Genomic DNA, 19,113 nt, shown 5'->3' with positions numbered 1-19,113 from the left:
TGAAAAAATAAAATAAAATAAAAACATTATATTAGTGGTTTGAAAGGAGTAAAATGTGGATAATAGGATATTTATCATGCAGCAGAGACCACATTAATATTCACACATTAAGGAAATATCCCTGTGTGAACATTTTAAACTGCAAGACCTGCTACTGGCTTGGCCAAATTCCCTACAGCGGCCACACAGGTATACCAGTCACATAAACCACTGGTGTAAGCAAATACTTACATAAATTATAAGAAGTCAAATACCAGTAACAACGTTGAATTAACACTAAAGGAACACTACAATGTCAGAAATAAAAATATGTATTACTGACCCTTAGATTGTTTAAGAAAGCTGATTTTACTCACCTTTTTAACCACTCTGTACCGGTCTCCCCATGTTGGCTCGCCTCTATGGCTGAGATCACTAATCTTGATGATTTCAGCCAATCCAATGTTTTCCCATAGGAAAGCATTGGTAGGCTATTGTGCATGTGCGGTACTGGACTAGGAAGCACCTCTCGCGGCCGTCTGAGTGATTACCACTAGAGGTGTTCCTAGGCAGCAATGTAAATACAGCATTTTCTCTAAAAATTCAGCATTTATATTGAACTGCCTGCAGGGACAGGCTATGGACACCAGAATAACTACCTTAAGCTGAAGCTGTTCTGGTGACTATAGTGTCTCTTTAAGCCAAATCTTTAAATGCTAACAAGCTTTCAAACATATTTGAATGAAAACAGTGAACATAAGAAAGGTGTTGAAGCTTTTTCGGTGGTTTTGTACCTGTACAAAAGCTTTTCAACTTCTCGCACATCTTCTATGATTTCGTCATTATCATATGCATAACGAGGTTGGAATTTTCGATCCTGGAAATCATACAGCATGACCACAACCAAACTGGTCATTTCATCGCCCTAAAAATGGATATCAGAAGGGAAAAACAAGAGAAGAAAAATCCAAAAAGGTATTATTGTTCATTCGCACTTAACTAAAAATATACATAATATTATTTAGTATTTCAAAACAAAATTGGAGAGTGAATTGGGATTTGGGTTGTAGCAAATACTATGGTGACTGTCAAATATCTAGCAAGTAATTGCCAAGTGTTCTGCAAACCTCAAACTCCTTTCATGGTACTCCCACCAACCCTGTGTCCACTGGATGTGTTAATATTTCCTCATTTCATGTTTGTATAACCATATAGATTTTGCAATTTTGTAGTTGTAGATATCTGGAGAAATGGCTTGTCTAACAAATGCATCTCCTACTGTATCAGTCCACCTGCGGGGTCACAGTCTTCATAAAATGAGTATCATTAAGTTAGTTAATGCTAGAAAATGATGTGACTTATTATACTCTATATCACTTATATTCATGTTATTCTGTAATATTACAGCACTCCTCAAATCATCAATAAAGGAGTTTGATATATTTTTGATGTACGCAAAAAAATATATAGTAATACAGAGTTTATATGACTTATTATTCAACTATAATCTAGCAATCCTATCAAAATATTGTACTCACCACCAGTTGAGAATAATAGAAACCACTGTCTAATAATATATTTTCAAGAAGGTCTTGGTCTAAAAAAAAAAATTGAAAATCAAAACAAATCTTTATGAAAATGTTAAATTACATTATTTTAAGGATTATATGTGTTACAAGGAGAAACAGAAATGCTATACTACTGTGAAGTGTGCTAGGATGTGAAGAATCGATGGGGGTAGAGCTATTTACAAGCCCTGTGCAGAGTTAAAATAGAACAGAACAGGGGGGCGGAGCTAGCAGCGGAGCAGAGCGGTCGCACTCACCGAGAGCTCCTCAATACAAACCGCGACAAAGCGTTATTTCAGGTGAAATCCGACGACCCCCTGGGCTCAACGACCCACACCTGACACAGGATTAGCCATGGGACGCAAGCACAAAAAAACCAGAGCGGATAAAGACCCGACTACCCACGATATCGGGGAACTTCTCCGACGCTCGCAAAAGTCTGCATGGGACAAGATGGCGGCGGGAGACGACGGCTACTCCTTTTCATCTGATAATCTCTCTATAGACCCCGGAGAAGGTATGGCACAGGCCCTGCCACCCAACCCAAATCCCTCACAAGCCACTGCAGAAAACCATGTCATACCCTCTATTCTTAAGAACATGCTTGCAGAGCTCAGATCCAATAGCGCAGCAGACATGGCCGGTATAAAAGAGGCAGTGGGGGGGGTCACTACCAGGGTTCAGCGACTGGAGGCCTCAACTACCTCCCAAGAGGCAAGGATAGCGTCCCTAGAACAAGCACTTACTGAGGTGCAATCTCAGCAAAGCACAACGAACAACCGGATAAACGCCCTTGAGGACCTCAGACGACGCTATAATATTAAGATCTGTGGCATCCCGGATTCAATAGGCCAGATGGACCTGCCGTACTTCATCAGACGCCTGCTGGCCGACCTACTGCCGCCCAAACAGGCAAAAGCAGTGTGCCTAGACGGTATGTTCAGACTGCCAAAGCCCGCAACGGCGCCAGCCGCGGCATAGACAGACCTGATCCTCCGCTTTCAAAATCTGCAAGACAGAGCCCAGCTGTTGGCGGCCACGCGAGGGAAAACCCCTCTGATATTCGAGGGAGCCACGCTTTCCCTCTTTCAGGACATAACTAAAAGCACAATGGGTTGGTGCAAGACCATGCAGCCCCTCTCACAACACCTCAGGAACAAGAACATCCAGTATAAATGGGGGACGCCGAACATGGTCACCTTCACGTATCAGGATACCACTTACCGAGCTCGGAGCTACCCTGAAATGGACTCACAACTGCGCACGGCAGGCCTACTGTCGCCCCCACGAAGGGAAAGCCCAAGCCTCGCCCAACTGGACCCAGCTGCGGTTGCGGACTTCATCCCAGGGGCACCCACCGGACCACCGCACCAACGAAAGACACCCTGAGGGAAATTGCGACAGGGAGGTTCCTCCCCAATACCCCAGAGACTGCTGATAATACACTCTCCTGGATATGGCCCTCTGCCCAAGATCCAAAAAAGGATCAACTAACTATTAAACCCAAGTGTTCACTTACTTTTTCCACATATTGTAAGCTTATGCAAATTGTGTTTGTCTAGCCTTCGATGAAGATGAGATGACATTTTATGACCAATTCATGCAGAGAACCAACTAATTCCAATGGGGTCACGTACTTTTTCTTGCCATTGTTAATACACACAATACATGCTGGCCTAGAAAAGGCTAAAGGGACACCATAGGCACCCAGACCACTACAGCTCATTGAAGTGGTCTGGGTGCAAAGTCCTATGTCCCTTAACCCTACAGTGGTAATTATTGCAGTTTCTGAAAAACTGCAATAATTACCAATCAGGGTTAACTCCACCTCTAGTGACGGTCTACCAAATAAGCCTTTACACCTCTAGCAGGCGCTTAAGGTTACAGTTGCATTAATGTTGCAAAATAAATGAATGAGATTGTGTTTGTTTTGTGTATTTAGTGGCTACAACTGACAGTTGTTTAGTACCCTGATGACACAACAGATTGGCGTTTGGATTAATGTATTTACTCAGCAAACACACCAGCTTATTAAAATCAATACAAAAAGCTCAGACCCTGTCACTTTTCTATTTGTAACCTGAGAAGACAGTGCTAAAGCACATATACATTAAACACATACACACAATGAGATGACAGAATCACAGTATTATTTATTTATTATTGCCATTTATATAGCGCCAACAGATTCCGTAGCGCTTTACAATATTATGAGAGGGGGATTTAAATATAAATAGGACAATTACAAATAAACTTACAGGAACAATAGGTTGAAGAGGACCCTGCTCAAACGAGCTTACATTCTATAGGAGGTGGGGTGTAAAACACATTAGGACAGGAGTAACCTGGTGAAGGATTATCTTAATCCCTGTGTATTCCGCGTATAACAAGAAGTACACTATAAAATGGAATGTCTTTTTCTGGAGCATTGCAGACCCTCAGCTAGTATTAAAGGAGAATCTAATTAATTTCACTATATACAGAAATGTGATTTACCTGGTCAGGAGACCCATATTTCCATAGTGTACAGTAGACAATGACATGGACATGACATCTGGAGGAGCTTATGAGCTTTTTGCTGTAAGCATGTAGCACCCGATAGGAGCTGGGGGTCATAATAATAATAATAATATTGTGACAGGGAGGGGTGCAAAACCAAGGAGTTGGCTAGACTCCCATATATATATATGAAACCAGGGGGCTGCACTCACCTGAACATGCATAAATGGGGTGCTGCTGGGGGCCAAATTATGCAATACACAAAATCCAGTGCACCTAATTTAGGCAAAAATAATAGGGGTTTAGTTACATTATATGATCATACATTGCATACGCCTGCAATGTATGTATTGTATAAATTGGCCACCAGCAGCATTACATTTATGTATGTTCAGGTGAGTGCAGCCCCCTGGATTCATATATATATTTATATATATATATATATATATATATATATATATATATGCTGTAAACACCGTTTTTTCAGTGAAAAGGCTGTGTTTAACATTGCAGACTAGGGTGCTAGAGGTGATTCCTGGGGCAGCAGCACTAACATTCAATGTCTCCACTCTCTGCACGGAGACACTGAACTTTCCTCATAGAGATGCATTGATTCAATGCATCTATATGGGGAGATGCAGATTGGTCTGGTTGACAATATCAGCCAATCCAATACTTTATAATGGGAAAGCATTGTGATTAGCTGAGATAATCACTTCTGATGATGTCAGCCAAGGAAGCAGATCAGGGGTAGAACCATAAGTATCAGACTGGAATAAAGTTAACATTTTACTATAATTAGGAGGGTAAGGGAGAGCTAGATAGTGTTTTTAAAACTATAGGGTCAAGAATACATTTGTGTTCCTGGCCCTGTAGTGTTCCAGGAATGCCAGAGAATACAAACACATTTTAAATAGTGATGTCGCGAACATAAAATTTTCGGTTCGCGAATGGCGAACGCGAACTTCCGCAAACGTTCGCGAACCGGCGAACCGCCATAGACTTCAATGGGCGAATTTTAAAACCCACAGGGACTCTTTCTGGCCACAATACTGATGGAAAAGTTGTTTCAAGGGGACTAACACCTGGACTGTTGCATTCCGGAAGGGGATCCATCGCAAAACTCCCATGGAAAATTACACAGTTGATGCAGAGTCTGGTTTTAATCCATAAAGGGCATAAATCACCTAGCATTCCTAAATCACAATGGATATGGATTGACACCTGACTTATGACATATTGACACCTTGACATATGGATTGAAACCTGTCCTCAGAGACCCTGATACACACTGACACAGAGCAGAATAGGGACTGTTCCCCCTACATAGGGTCACTTGGCAGATATGGATTGACACATGTCCTCAGGGACCCTGATACACACTAACACAGAGCAGAATAGGGACTGTTCCCCCTACATAGGGTCACTTGGCAGATATGGATTGACACCTGTCCTCAGGGACCCTGATACACACTGACACAGAGAAGAATAGGGACTGTTACCCCTACATAGGGTCACTTGGCAGATATGGATTGACACCTATCCTAAGGATCCCTGATACACACTGACACAGAGCAGAATAGGGACTGTTCCCCCTACATAGGTTCACTTGGCAGATATGGATTGACACCTGTCCTCAGGGACCCTGATACACACTTGCAGAGCAGAATAGGGACTGTTCCCCCTACATAGGGTCACTTGGCAGATATGGATTGACACCTATCATAAGGATCCCTGATACACACTGACACAGAGCAGAATAGGGACTGTTCCCCCTACATAGGGTATGGCTAACACAACACACATAACGCTTTATTATTACCTCGACGTTCGGGCATAATGGGGATGGGGCTAGGGCAGATGGCCTAAGCCACCTTGCCTCTACAGCACATACAGAAAATGGAGAAATATTGCTGAGCCTATGTAAGCCGCTAATTCATTGCACACATCATTATAGATAAGTGTACAGATTGCTCCTGTGGGACAACCACATAAAACTTAGTTATGCCTTATGTTTAACCTATTTATACGCTACCACTTATGCTGTTCTATCATTTTACGTAACCATTGTCTAGCGAATGAATCTGGACCACAGTTCAACTTACTGTTCCAGAGTGCGACCATAATGATATCAATGCCTAATACGCCTAATACACACAGCCGCCAAATAAAATATAACACATTGACGCTATCGTGATGTATAAGTGTACTTAGTTTAAGCTTTATGATACCGGCTTATGTAATTTTCTGTCATATTATTATGCCTCACTATGCAGTTCCTCAACTCTATGTCAACCTAATTGTACGTATTATATCTTGTTCCTTTTTTAAAAAAAATGTGCAGCCTACCATGACACGCAGTTTGTGTCCCGTACAATGCTCACGTTACTGTCATGTATTATTGCATACCTGTGTTTGTACCAATGCACAACAAAAATAAAGAGTAATAAAAAAAAAAAAATTGTGTGGCAATTTTCCAGCACAAAGCAAGGTCCACGAACACTAGGTTAGCTGTAGGGGAGCTCGACTGACCTGCAGAAAGTTCTGACCTCAACACCTTTGTAATTAATTGGAACACAGACTGCAAGCCAGAACTCCTAGTCCGATACCAGTGCCTGATTTCACCAACACACTACTCCTGTGAAAAGCCTCCCCAGAAAAGTGGTGGCTGCAAAGGGGGGGCGGGGGGCTCCATATTATGCCCATGGTTTTGGGATGGGATGTGCAACAAACTCATACAGGTATGATGATCCAGAGTCTACAGACTTAATATGTGTAAATACAGTTGTGTACATGTGGGGAGGCTTGGTGTGTGTAAATACAGGGGCATATGTGTGACATTGCTCAGTGTGTGTTAATGCAGGGGTTTATGTGTATGAAGGACTATTCTGTGAAAGCGTATGTATTTTCATACCCATTCCCCAATTAATAAGCACATTTCATTTTTGGTACCACATTCTCTACCTCTCCATCCTCCCATAGCCAAAAGTCCATTTCCACCCCCCACTGTCAAGACCCCATTCTCCCACCCTCTATTCCATGAGTATGCAACCTCCAGCACTGCAGATGCTGTGGACATTATTGCTGTAAAAGCATTATGGTAGATGAAGGCATTATTAGTGGTATGCCATTTCACTGCTTACATCTTTGATGACTGCAAAGTAGACTTGTGCACGAATGCGTTTTAGCTACTGCGAATGAATCAAATGCCTTTTAATCTGCTCCCACACTGATTGAACTGCCTGGTATTTACCTGTGATGTCTTATTCAATGGAAAAGACTGCACAGGTAAATCACAAACGTATTGATCTGCTTAGGCATCAGTACGAGCAATGCCACATGTATACATCAAGTGCTGATGCCACAATCTAGTTGTCTGTAGCAGGGATAACAAGATGAAAAAAGCAACCTGCCTGATGCCTTTATCTACATGTCATTAGCATTAGGTGACAGGAATTCCACATCCCTGAAATTTACATTTATATATCTCAAAACGCCTTGCTAAGAGGTGCCTGGCACCAGTGGGCAATTTAGCATTGCTGTACAAAGAACACTGTCACCTGCTATATAAACAATATAGCCCCAGCATACAGTTACTAGTCGGAGCTAAGAATTCGTAAAGAAAACTGAAATGGTTGCACCTTTGACGAGAATGTGCTTAAGTAACAGTCACATGATATGAAGAATGTATAAGTGTCCCTTTGGTCAAATAGATTTAGCAGGTTATCAGCTATTTGTGAATTCTTATCTTTCAAACACTGTTAGTTAAATATACTTATGTTAATGCTTTCGTCACTTGCAGTAAGTCCCCATTCATATTTCCTTTAACAGAATAAGACAACATTGAGTGACCACTTACACAGGGTGTGCACTTACCTGTAAACATTGATAACCGGAGGGAAATTTCAGCAAAAGGAAACATCGTAATCATCAATATATAAAGTTGTTTCCAAGTTTACTTCTCAACAATTGTATCTGCAGGAGCAGGTCTACTGGTGTGCGTCACACGCACGCATACACACACACACACTCTCTCTCTCTCACTTTACAGTTAATGGCCCGCAGCTACTGTGAGTGTCTGAAGAGTACTAGTCACCCCTTATTCCTGTCTCACTTTGGTCCCGTTTCACCCACTTTAACATCAGATGGAGGATTTAGCTCCACAATTAGCACGTGAGACAGCTAAAACCTGACATTTTAGTGCTAAAGTCAGTAAAAAAAACTCTGTAGTAAAATCACAAATAAAAGGGAAGAAGATGGTAGGATAGTGTAGCAAGGCAAGGATCGCCAATCATCTGTCAATGGCATGAAAATATAAATTCAGTTGGAAGTAAGCATAGCTTTTAAACTCCTATACACAGGGTAATACAAATTTAAGATTTGTATTAAAAGAGATTGGCACAGCATTACTTAAAAGGACACTATAGGCACCCAGACCACTACATCTCAATGAAGTGATCTGGGTGCCATGCACCTGTTATTTAACTCTGCAACTGAAAACATTGCAGGGTTAACATGCCTTTAGTGGCTGTCACTCAAGCACGCTTCCGCCCCAATATCTGAGTTAGCCGGCTATTTAAGAGATGGTATGACAGAGACCATTTGATTGGAGCTGCACGATATTCTACCATGAATGAAATCTAGCCTCCCAATGCTTTCCTATGATCTCAGCCACAGTGGTGGGTTTGGCCATGGAGAGACCACTATGGCAAAGGAGGAGGAAAGAAGTTAAAAAAAAATATTACCTTTTTCCTACACACAAGGGGGAAGCAGGTCACTGTAGTGTTAGGAATACATGTTTGTATTCTTAACGCCGTAGTGTTCCTTTACAGACAACATAGCATTATTGCAACCAGTACGAGATCCAAAGTGCTTTTTGACTTTTTTCAAAAAAACAAGGAGTTGAGGAGGGGCAACACGAGCAGCCAGCCACCTCACACCTTTGTGACGCTGTACAATTCCACAACTTTTAGTATTATGAGAGGTCTTGCACTTCATCTACAGCCATGGCAATGTCCAAAGAATATGCAGATCAGTTCATGTGACAATATTTTGTTATGTATAAATTAGATGCATATATTCTCATCATTTTAATCTTCACACAAACTAATTATATTTAAAGAAAGACTGACACCACTTGATTTTCTTTTTGATTATCTTTAGATGCTTTTTATGACGACTCAATGAATCTATTATTGTTCACTTTTAGATTATTTATTTTTTTTCATTGAACATTCATTTTGTACAGCAGTTTCATTACATTTTTATATGCCAACCGAGGGAGATTTTTGCTATTGTTGCTGCTACAGTCATCTTCACACTCTCTACACAGCCATTCTCCCGGCAATCATTGCCCCGTTCATTTTATTGTCAATAAAAAACAATATATTTTCATATTGCCCATTCTGGTTTATTCAACCTGATATTATGGAGTTTCTTTATAGGGAACTTTCAGTCTCTAGGGCTTATGCTACCCAGGATTTATCGGCTATTAAAACCTTTGTAATTAAAGGTTCATCTTCTTCATCCATCTTTGGCACTATCCCTATGGGGCCATTCCTGGGATAACTAAACACATGTTCCTTAATTACTTTATTGAGAACTTTAAATACCTTAAGTATGATTATCTCACACAGTTCTACATACTCTACAGAACAGAAAACAGGATTAAATATAGATCTCGTTTATACTGGCAGGTACTTAGTAACAGGCTATTTTGGAAGAGTTACAATAGTTTTTTTTTTATTATTCTTTATTTTTGCAGTGCACGTAATAACAGTTGTGCCAATGTGGCCAAGAGAGTATAGACAAGGAAAATATTCCAAAACAATTGGTTACATATACTTGGCATAAGATGAAGTCACACTTTTTCACAAAGAGAACAACAGCATGTCAGTAGTGTAATCATGTTAATGTGTCAATGTGTCAAGTCAAGATGTTGTACTGCGCATGAAGTATAGATTGCGTTTATAAACAGAACAAAAAGTAGAGAGGCCTGTATGGCCTGAGTATGACAAGAAGCTGCATTTCGGTTGTGTAGGTTTCCCTTTGGGTGCCCCATGAGGAGTCCCCAATCGAGAGTGCTTCCGCATGTAGTTGGTGTTCGTATGGAGTGGGGTCTGTGGCACTTGCTGTTGTTGGCATAATGCCGAGCGCATGAAAGTTTAAGTGGTTGCACATAGACATTGATAGTAAGCATTTTACAGGGATTATGCACAGATAAGAGATGCCCCTAACCGAGGGGGCGCGGCAGGGGGGAGAGTAAGTTAGTGCCCTTGCGCGCTGCAGACCAGGTTTTCTGCTATGGCTGTATGGGTAGTGGGCTGGGTTTCCTACAAATGGGGAGGCGGTCCTTTATCCAAGGAATTCGTTAGTATGCAACTTGAAAGAAAAGATAAATAAATACAAATAAAGTAAATTACGAACTCTTAAAACAAACTAGGTGAAGTTACAGTTCCAGGGTATGGTAAAGCCGATGTCATCCTTCCGTTTTTTAAGGTCACGTGGGAGTTCGAAATGCCAGCTCTCGGGGTAAATGGCTCGACAGTAGCCAGATCCCAGGTTACTACTCAGGCTGGGACAAGTTGGGCTGGTGCCAGTGTTGTGAGGCCCATTGTGGTCAACATTGCAGGGATTTCAGCTTTGGATCAGATTCTCTTTAATGTTTTTATTAGTGATATTGCAGAAGGTCTTTTTGCTGATGATACTAAGATATGTAACAGAGTTGATGTTCCAGGAGGGATAAGCCAAATGGCAAATGATTTAGGTAAACTAGAAAAATGGTCAGAGTTGTGGCAACTGACATTTAATGTGGATAAGTGCAAGATAATGCATCTTGGACGTAAAACCCAAGGGCAGAGTCCTAACCTCAACATCTGAGGAAAGGGATTTAGGGGTGATTATTTCTGATGACTTAAAGGTAGGCAGACAATGTAATAGAGCAGCAGGAAATGCTAGCAGAATGCTTGGTTGTATAGGGGGAGGTATTAGCAGTAGAAAGAGGGAAGTGCTCATGCCATTGTACAGAACACTGGTGAGACCTCAATAGGAGTATTGTACGCAGTACTGGAGACCGTATCTCCAGAAGGATATTGATACTTTTGAGAGAAGTTCAGAGAAGGGTCTTGATAAAATTAGAGTTGTGAGTCCTCGAATTGTACAGGAGTTTTGCCCTGCAGAGCAGACATAATGCAGGTTCGATTTGCATATGAGGTGCATTTCAGGATTACATCTCGCAGCATGGAGGTGGTGTTTTTTGGGTTTCCCGCAACTCTACAGGCCCCATCTAGGGTCATCTTCTTGGCCGTCACTGGCGGTAAGATGTGTAAATCAGTGGCCAGTAGCCTCCGGATATAGTGAAGCAATTCATCCACAGTTATTGCTGCGGGATGCCGCGGATTTTTACATGGTTGCAGCGGTGACGATCCTCCAGCGTTGCATGAGCATCAAGTGCTAGTTATTTTGAAGCTAGAGGACCTTTTTTCTGAGCGTGGTAAGCGCTGCCTGTACATCTCGTACAGTTCCTCGGTAAGTTTCAGATACAGAAGGCAGTTAGCGTTTATTTGCTGCTGATCACTAACCCAATAAAGAGAGATTTATCTAGTAACCTAGAATAGTTTTGGAGTGAAGGAACTCAGGGATCATTCTATATGTATGCACTTTATAAATATAGAGATTTAATAGTAGGATGAAGTTATCTTGAGTTTAGCTGGGAGAGGCACTTATTTTAAGTGCCTGGGCAACTCATTGTAAGATACGTGCTGTGTGCACAATCTAAACAGGACTGATGCTTCCATAGTTCTAGTACTTCCCTGTGCAGATTTTTCCTATGTGTTCTAATGGTTACTACCACTGCTATTTTGTTGCCACTTGGGGAAGAGAGGATAATACAATTTGCAACAATTACTGATTTCTGTAAGTATAACTAAGGCAGACATATTACCTCCCCTGTAGTGGTGAACTTACTCCTATTTTGAGACATTTAGATGACATACCACTCTACATTTACCCTAGCATTTAATACAAGGATTTTTCCCATATAAATCAGCACTGGTTATATGTAAGGGTATTGTCTTTTAGAAATTGTTTTTATAAGTGGTGTTCATACAATTTTATTTGCTGTTATTTTGGGATTTCTTAACTTTAAGTAAAAAATGTGTATCATAAACCGCATAGGGAGGTAAGGCCCCTGAGTCGGGTATAGTAATAAACAATAATAGTAACAAAAAAATATATACAACCTGACCACAGGCGAATGGCAGAGTATTATCTATAAAATAAGAATAAAAAATAACATAGTGTATACTGTGTATTAAAATTTGGTGAATAATATGAGGATGGACTACCACTCACATTTACCAGAGCCGTACCAGGCTCTGTATAGCAGGCTCAAAGGTGCCAATACTGGCTCTCGAAACTCCAAGGCAAAAATATGCAGGATTCCGTGGTAGAAAAGTATTTATTTTATAAATAAAAATATCAATATAAAATAACAGACTCCCGGTTATAAGGGGGTGGAACCCAAACAACAAATGTTATAACATTTGTTGTTTGGGTTCCACCCCCTTATAACCGGGAGTCTGTTATTTTATATTGATATTTTTATTTATAAAATAAATACTTTTCTACCACGGAATCCTGCATATTTTTGCCTTGGAGTTTCGAGAGCCAGTATTGGCACCTTTGAGCCTGCTATACAGAGCCTGGTACGGCTCTGGTAAATGTGAGTGGTAGTCCATCCTCATATTATTCACCAAATTTTAATACACAGTATACACTATGTTATTTTTTATTCTTATTTTATAGATAATACTCTGCCATTCGCCTGTGGTCAGGTTGTATATATTTTTTTGTTACTATTATTGTTTATTACTATACCCGACTCAGGGGCCTTACCTCCCTATGCGGTTTATGATACACATTTTTTACTTACTTTTCATTCTGATTTAGTGTCTGGGAAACACTGCTGTATCATACCCTGTTCTCTAACTATCTCTGTTAAATACTTGGAAGCGCCTACTCATTATCTTGTATTCTGTATTTCTTAACTTTAAGCTATATGCTCTTAATTTAAAAAGGCTATCCAACGTTTTTTTGGTTCCTTTTCTTGGAACAATTCTGATATTCACAATTAGGGTTAGGCCCTCATAAGTTGGATGGTTCCCTATTAAGAGACCTTATTTCCTCTTTTTTTTATATCTATAAACAAGGAATGTTTACGTTCAAACAACTACCCTTGTTCCACATCAAACATCATATAGAAGTTGGAGAAATACTTCTGTACACACTATTATTATTGTTTTATAATAAACACAGGTTACTGGCTATGGGAGGGATAATGTATAATAAACACAAGTTACTGGCTATGGGCGGGATAATGTATAATAAACACAGGTTACTGGCTATGGGGAGGATAATGTATAATAAACACAGGTTACTGGCTATGGGGAGGATAATGTATAATAAACACAGGTTACTGGATGTGGAGGGATAATGTATAATAAACACAGGTTACTGGTTGTGGGGGGATAATGTACAGGGTCAAAGTTTACTCAATGATGACGAATAGGGGGCGGACCGAACACCGCATATGTTCGCCGTCCATGGCGAACGCGAACACGCTATGTTCGCCAGAAACTATTCGCCAGCGAACCGTTCGGGACATCACTACACCTGGTCTCAAGCATAAGGCATACCTGAGAGCTAGCTTAATAGATGGCATACAGAAGGGCATAAGGAAACTGAAAAACATAGGAACTTAGAAAATGTAGAGCAGGGCTGACAAGCATACAGCCTGCGGAGCCGATGAATTGAACTGACAAATACTGCACTGCATTACAATTGCAACATTACTTACAAGTGCCCCTTTTTATTGCTGTAAACACATTTATGATATTATGTGAAGTTATTCTATGTGCCCGCTTTGTTTCCTGTTTGTGTGTCCGTGTATATAGAAATGTTATGCATTCGGCCCTCCATACCTATTTCAGTGGACAATTTTGCCCTCCAGAACAAATGATTTGACAATCCTGCTGTAGGGCGTTAGAAAACAGAACAACGTGGGAACTGGATGCCCAAATATGTATGTTTAAATCATTACAACGTCAATAACTGAAATAAAACAAACGTTTAAGCAAGACAATGGGAAATAGTATGGAGAGAAAGACCAAGGTATCTGGTGGTATCACTCTAGATATGGATCAGCAGCATGAGGCAGATAATCGGTAACATAATGTTAGAAAATGAATGGACAGAGGCTGCCTGGATCAATACCTGTCAGCATGCCACAACAAGACTGGAAAACTCTCACTCAGGTTTAGGAATATTAAGTTAAGAATAGAGACATCTTCTAAAGTCACAAGGTTTGTTGCTCTATGATTGGCTAATGGCTATAACAATCACAATTCTCTATAAAACTGTCAGTGAACATATACTGCTCAATGGCTGCCAGATATCATCACCAGAGACAGATCAGTGCAACCCCTAACAGCCTTACCGTGGACAGCGAACAGGAGCTGGAAGAGCAACAAGCCAATAAGCCAATATGATGAGGTGGGGGAAAGGAGCATTCTCTAAAGAGCCTGCAACATTATATTCTCAAAAGGGAGATTATCAAAGCGTTCTGTTCAAAAAAGACTACCTCCCAACATTTTAAATACACAAAGAGGGACACTTTCATTTCAGATGGATCAGTGGGGGTGTGATCAAGGGGCATGGTAAATTTTAAGTGAATTGCTAATAATTTATGCAACTAAAATGTAATATAGAGAACACTTTTCCTCATTAAATAAGCCACCATTCTTTCTCTCTTTCTCATTTTTTCCTTCTTTTTCTTCAATATACTCTACTCATACATGTACATAGTTAGCCCCTCACCCACCCTGACATTATCACTAAATTCAACTCTTGCCGGAATATCATTGCCTGACACAACCTCTTCTGTAGCTATCCCTCATCGACATTACACATAGAATACATGTGAGAAAACCCACCGGGATTTCGGGGTTTTCTCTGAGCATTCGTCTATTTGGTTTATTCGTTTATTTTATGCCGCCTTGGTTCGGTAGATTTAAACTACCGAACACCGACCACCCTCCTGGCTCATTGATTTCAAAGGAGCCCGTCAATTAAGCGCTCTCTCAGGGTGGCCGCCATTCGAATATACGAATGCCACATGGCGGAGAAAACGGCGGCCATCTTGTTTGTTCGGGAAAAAGGCAGCGGGACTTGGTCGTCAAGTGTCTGGAACTAAAATCGGACACTTGACTTCCCGAACACCGGTCTCAAACATACGAACGATGGAACTTCATTTCCTGAACAGCTAGGAGAGCGCTTTTCGGTACTTTAATGCATTCATATGAGGGGAACAATCGCTCCTATGAGCCAGGAGGCTCCGTTCGTGGATTATGGAGTTATCTGACATTTTCAGAATTGACCGACCGTACACACTGAATTTGTGGAACTATTTTGGGCAAAAGCTTCGTGTGCGGTCGGTAACTTAAGACTTCCACACTTTTTAAGAACCCCTGAACTGATCTGGGTGAAATTTGAATATGTTGTTCCGGGGCTATCAGGAGATATGACATTTGTGGGGATACCTTAAGCATAAAGGGGTGTTCTGAGTTTTGGGGAAAATGTGTGCACTTCGCCTGGAGATAATTGGGTTATCTCATTATCTCACAGGCGGAGACAGGGAGTGTTTAAGTGTAACTGTATCTTATGATTGGCTATTTGGTTTGTGTACTGTGGGAGGTCCACCTGCAAGGGGACCTCCATAAAAGCCTGTGTGGTCTCAATAAACATTATTCCTGTTACACCCTTCATCATGTTTCGGCTGGTGTTTGGGTACCTGATTGCTACTGGGGAAAGCTACACTAGAGGATTTCGTGGCTTTGGGATTTAAACTACCAAATAGAGGAACCGAACCGAGCTATAATCCTACGAACCCCTAGCTACCACTTCAGGGTTCGTTACAATACACTAGGGAGAAGTACTGCTGAAATTCACCCACATGAGACTGGCATGCACACCCCTACTATAATCCCCACCATTGTTCTATTAACACTTAGATTGTTCTTATGGTTTAGGCAGCACTCACAACCCTACACCCCCTTTCTCCCACACGGTCCCTACTTATCACATCTGTACAGTGTAAATGAGTAGACAATTGGTTAGCACCCTCCTGCTTCTTGTGTACAGCATGACTGACTCCAAAGACAAAAGGTGATACTCAAGGCTCTGATATTATTATGCAAACTGGGTTTCCACAACTCGCCAACTAGCTAACCTTAACAGGGCCATTTGTACCGACACCTATACTCTCTGCCTCAAGTTACACACAGTATGTACGGACAATTGTCAACTGTACCACAATTAATTGTATACTCTTCATCTTTTAGTTAACTTTGGCACATTGTCAATCGCTACTTAATCTTCACTGTATGTTTAAAATCTTTATTAAAGATTTTTTTTTAAATGTAATATCGAAGAACAATGTATATTATTTACAGTGTTTTCTAAACAGATTTATTTTAGTTTAAAGACACATTACTGTGAGTATTATTGCTGTGAAGCTTTGGTATCAATTCAGATGAATCAATGACAATGAGATTCTAGAAAAGAGTGACATTGGAACTGAAAAGAGGGATAGAGGTATTAGGGTCCAAAATAGTGACTGTTTCTTCTAAACAGGGACACTTGGTAGTATTATAAAAGTAATGCAAACATGTAAAAGGAGAGAAATCAACAACTGAGTGTGTCTGCAGCTTTTATACGTTTCTATGGTGATTGACAAATTTTAGAACTTCAGATAACTTTTTAGAACAGATCACTCTGATAAACCCCTGCAATAGTTTGATGCTAAACTGGAAGAGAGCTGTGGCAGAGTCTGATGTCATGCGTGAATTCCTTAATAAACATTGAAAAGTTTAGTTTTAAAACTGAATGGTGCAATTTCTACATTACATTATTTTTATTTTACCATGTAAGCAGTCTATCTATGGAAAAACCATAACCTAAGTAAGCAAATATAAAAAGAAATGTGTATTAGTAAGGGATACAAGAGAAGCCCTAGTGATGAATGCATGGTAACATGAAATATTTACAATTTTAAATGGCTTATACTCACATTTTAGGGCACTGAAAGCCAGTTCGTAAGACCAGCGTTGAGATTTTTCATCGGTGAACTCTGGAATGGAATGTTCCAAATCATTGGCATATTTCACCATGATCCGATCTGGAGGTCTCTTTATGTGAATATTCTGGAAGATTTTTGCTGCATTGATAAACACATGGTCAGGATAGTTCACCTTGTCTGTCAGGTATGAGAGACTCCGCACTATTGGCTCTGCAGTGCTTGACACAGTCATCATGCTTGAGTCTGGAACTTGTCCTGCAAGTAAGCTGCTTGAATGTGCCAAGTTCAGACTATTTCGAAGGTTTGGCATGACTAGATATCAAAAGGAGCAAGCAAAATGAAAGCCTTGAAGGACGCCACAACCTGAGGAAAAATAAATCCATAAATAAATACATTTTCAAACCCCATACGATATTTAACTTAGATGTAAAATAAACTAAAAATTAAAGGGACACTCCAGGCACCAATACAACACAAATGCATTTAATAGATTTGGCATAATTAATATATATATATATATTTTTCATGCTTAAGTCTGTATAGTTTTTTTCAGAAAACATTTTTGTTTCACCATAAACCTACCTCCTTAGTCAAACACCCTCATGCCTGAAAGACGTCCTTATTAAATGTATGCTCACAGTTTGAAGCCCAACAGTGACTGGCATATTGGAAGGTGAAACACAGAAGTTCCTGATCTGCAATAGATATAATATTATGGTTCCTCTTCATTCAGTATCAGCTGACCCTTCCAGCTAATGAATTCTGTCTAAAAAAGGATGGAGTTGATATGCTAAAGTTAAAGGGGAATTTCCACGTTAGCAAAATCTAGAAAGAGGGGCAAGACCTAAAGCAGACCCAGGTAAATGTCAAACCATTTAAAATCTGTTTGACTCTTAACAGTGTGACAGAAGCTTGGGGAATCCTGACTCTACAACCTACATAGTAGCCTGTAGTGGTTATGGTGCTTATAGTGCTGGCTTACTCTTGCTGTATGGAGACATCCATCTTTAAATTATCTTTGGACAAAAGAAACACTTAGTAGCCAAGACCACACTGATGAAATTGACTTGGAGCATGTTGTGAGATGCCTTTCCTTGCGCAGGATATTAGATTTTGTTACTGTGCATTAGCCATCAGTTAACTATGCATTACGCTCTAAGCTGTGTTTCTGATCAAAGAGTGCTTAAAGATGGCAGCCTTCATTGAGCATGCGAAAGCCAGTTGTAAAACCTAAATGAGTTGCATATAGGAATTACATATATATGCAACTCATGTATATATGTATATGTGTGTGTGTGTGTGTGTATATAAAATTATATGCAACTCATTTATATATGTGTGTGTATAAAAATATATGCAACTTATTTATATATACACACACACACACACACACATCTACAAAAATACCGGCACTCCAAGCTTTTAAGCTTTTCATTCAGGTAAGTTCTTTATTTGACGAATTCCAGCAAGTCAACGTTTCAGTCCTTCTAGGGAACTTTCATCAGGACATCACAAGTGTGTATATATATATATATATATATATATATATATACACACACATACACACACACACACACATTGATTACAAAATCAGCTAAACGCAACACCCACATAGTTACGTGATTAACAAATGCACCATGTTCAAAGCAGAGTACCTACATCCAATAATTATGTCGTCATTCAACATTAAAATTAACAATTTGTAATAACTTGCCCTACCTCAAGGGAAAGTTTGTTCCAAATATATAAAAATAATTCTCAAAATAAAAGCCTGGTTTGCATATAACAGTTCACAGAATGTATAATTTGTCATGACAAAGGCATTTTTCTTGTAGATCAACCGCAGCATCTGTGATTGGGATTTCAAATGAAATCAAAGGCCCATAAATGTCATTGCTTATTCATTTTTAATGTTCTCAGATACTAAAGGAT

General features: G+C 40.1%; 1 protein-coding gene across 1 annotated transcript in view; it reads right to left on the bottom strand.

Annotated features, from left to right (window-relative positions):
* The window catches only part of NSUN7 (NOP2/Sun RNA methyltransferase family member 7), a 45,189-nt gene extending 27,648 nt beyond the window's left edge, over window positions 1-17,541 (bottom strand). The window contains exons 1-3 of the mRNA XM_063459921.1: window positions 17,173-17,541; window positions 1,518-1,576; window positions 774-904 (exon numbers count right to left, since the gene is read on the bottom strand). Coding sequence (XP_063315991.1) covers window positions 774-904; window positions 1,518-1,576; window positions 17,173-17,491 — 509 coding nt within the window. The 5' untranslated portion in view covers window positions 17,492-17,541. The remainder of the gene's footprint in view (window positions 1-773; window positions 905-1,517; window positions 1,577-17,172) is intronic.
* Window positions 17,542-19,113: the final 1,572 nt, after the last annotated feature.

The sequence above is a fragment of the Pelobates fuscus genome, chromosome 6, assembly GCF_036172605.1.
Source record: "Pelobates fuscus isolate aPelFus1 chromosome 6, aPelFus1.pri, whole genome shotgun sequence".
In the NCBI taxonomy this organism is placed as follows: Eukaryota; Metazoa; Chordata; class Amphibia; order Anura; family Pelobatidae; genus Pelobates; species Pelobates fuscus.
The sequence above is the reverse complement of the archived record's forward strand: the minus strand, read 5'-3'. Positions and strand labels throughout refer to the sequence as shown.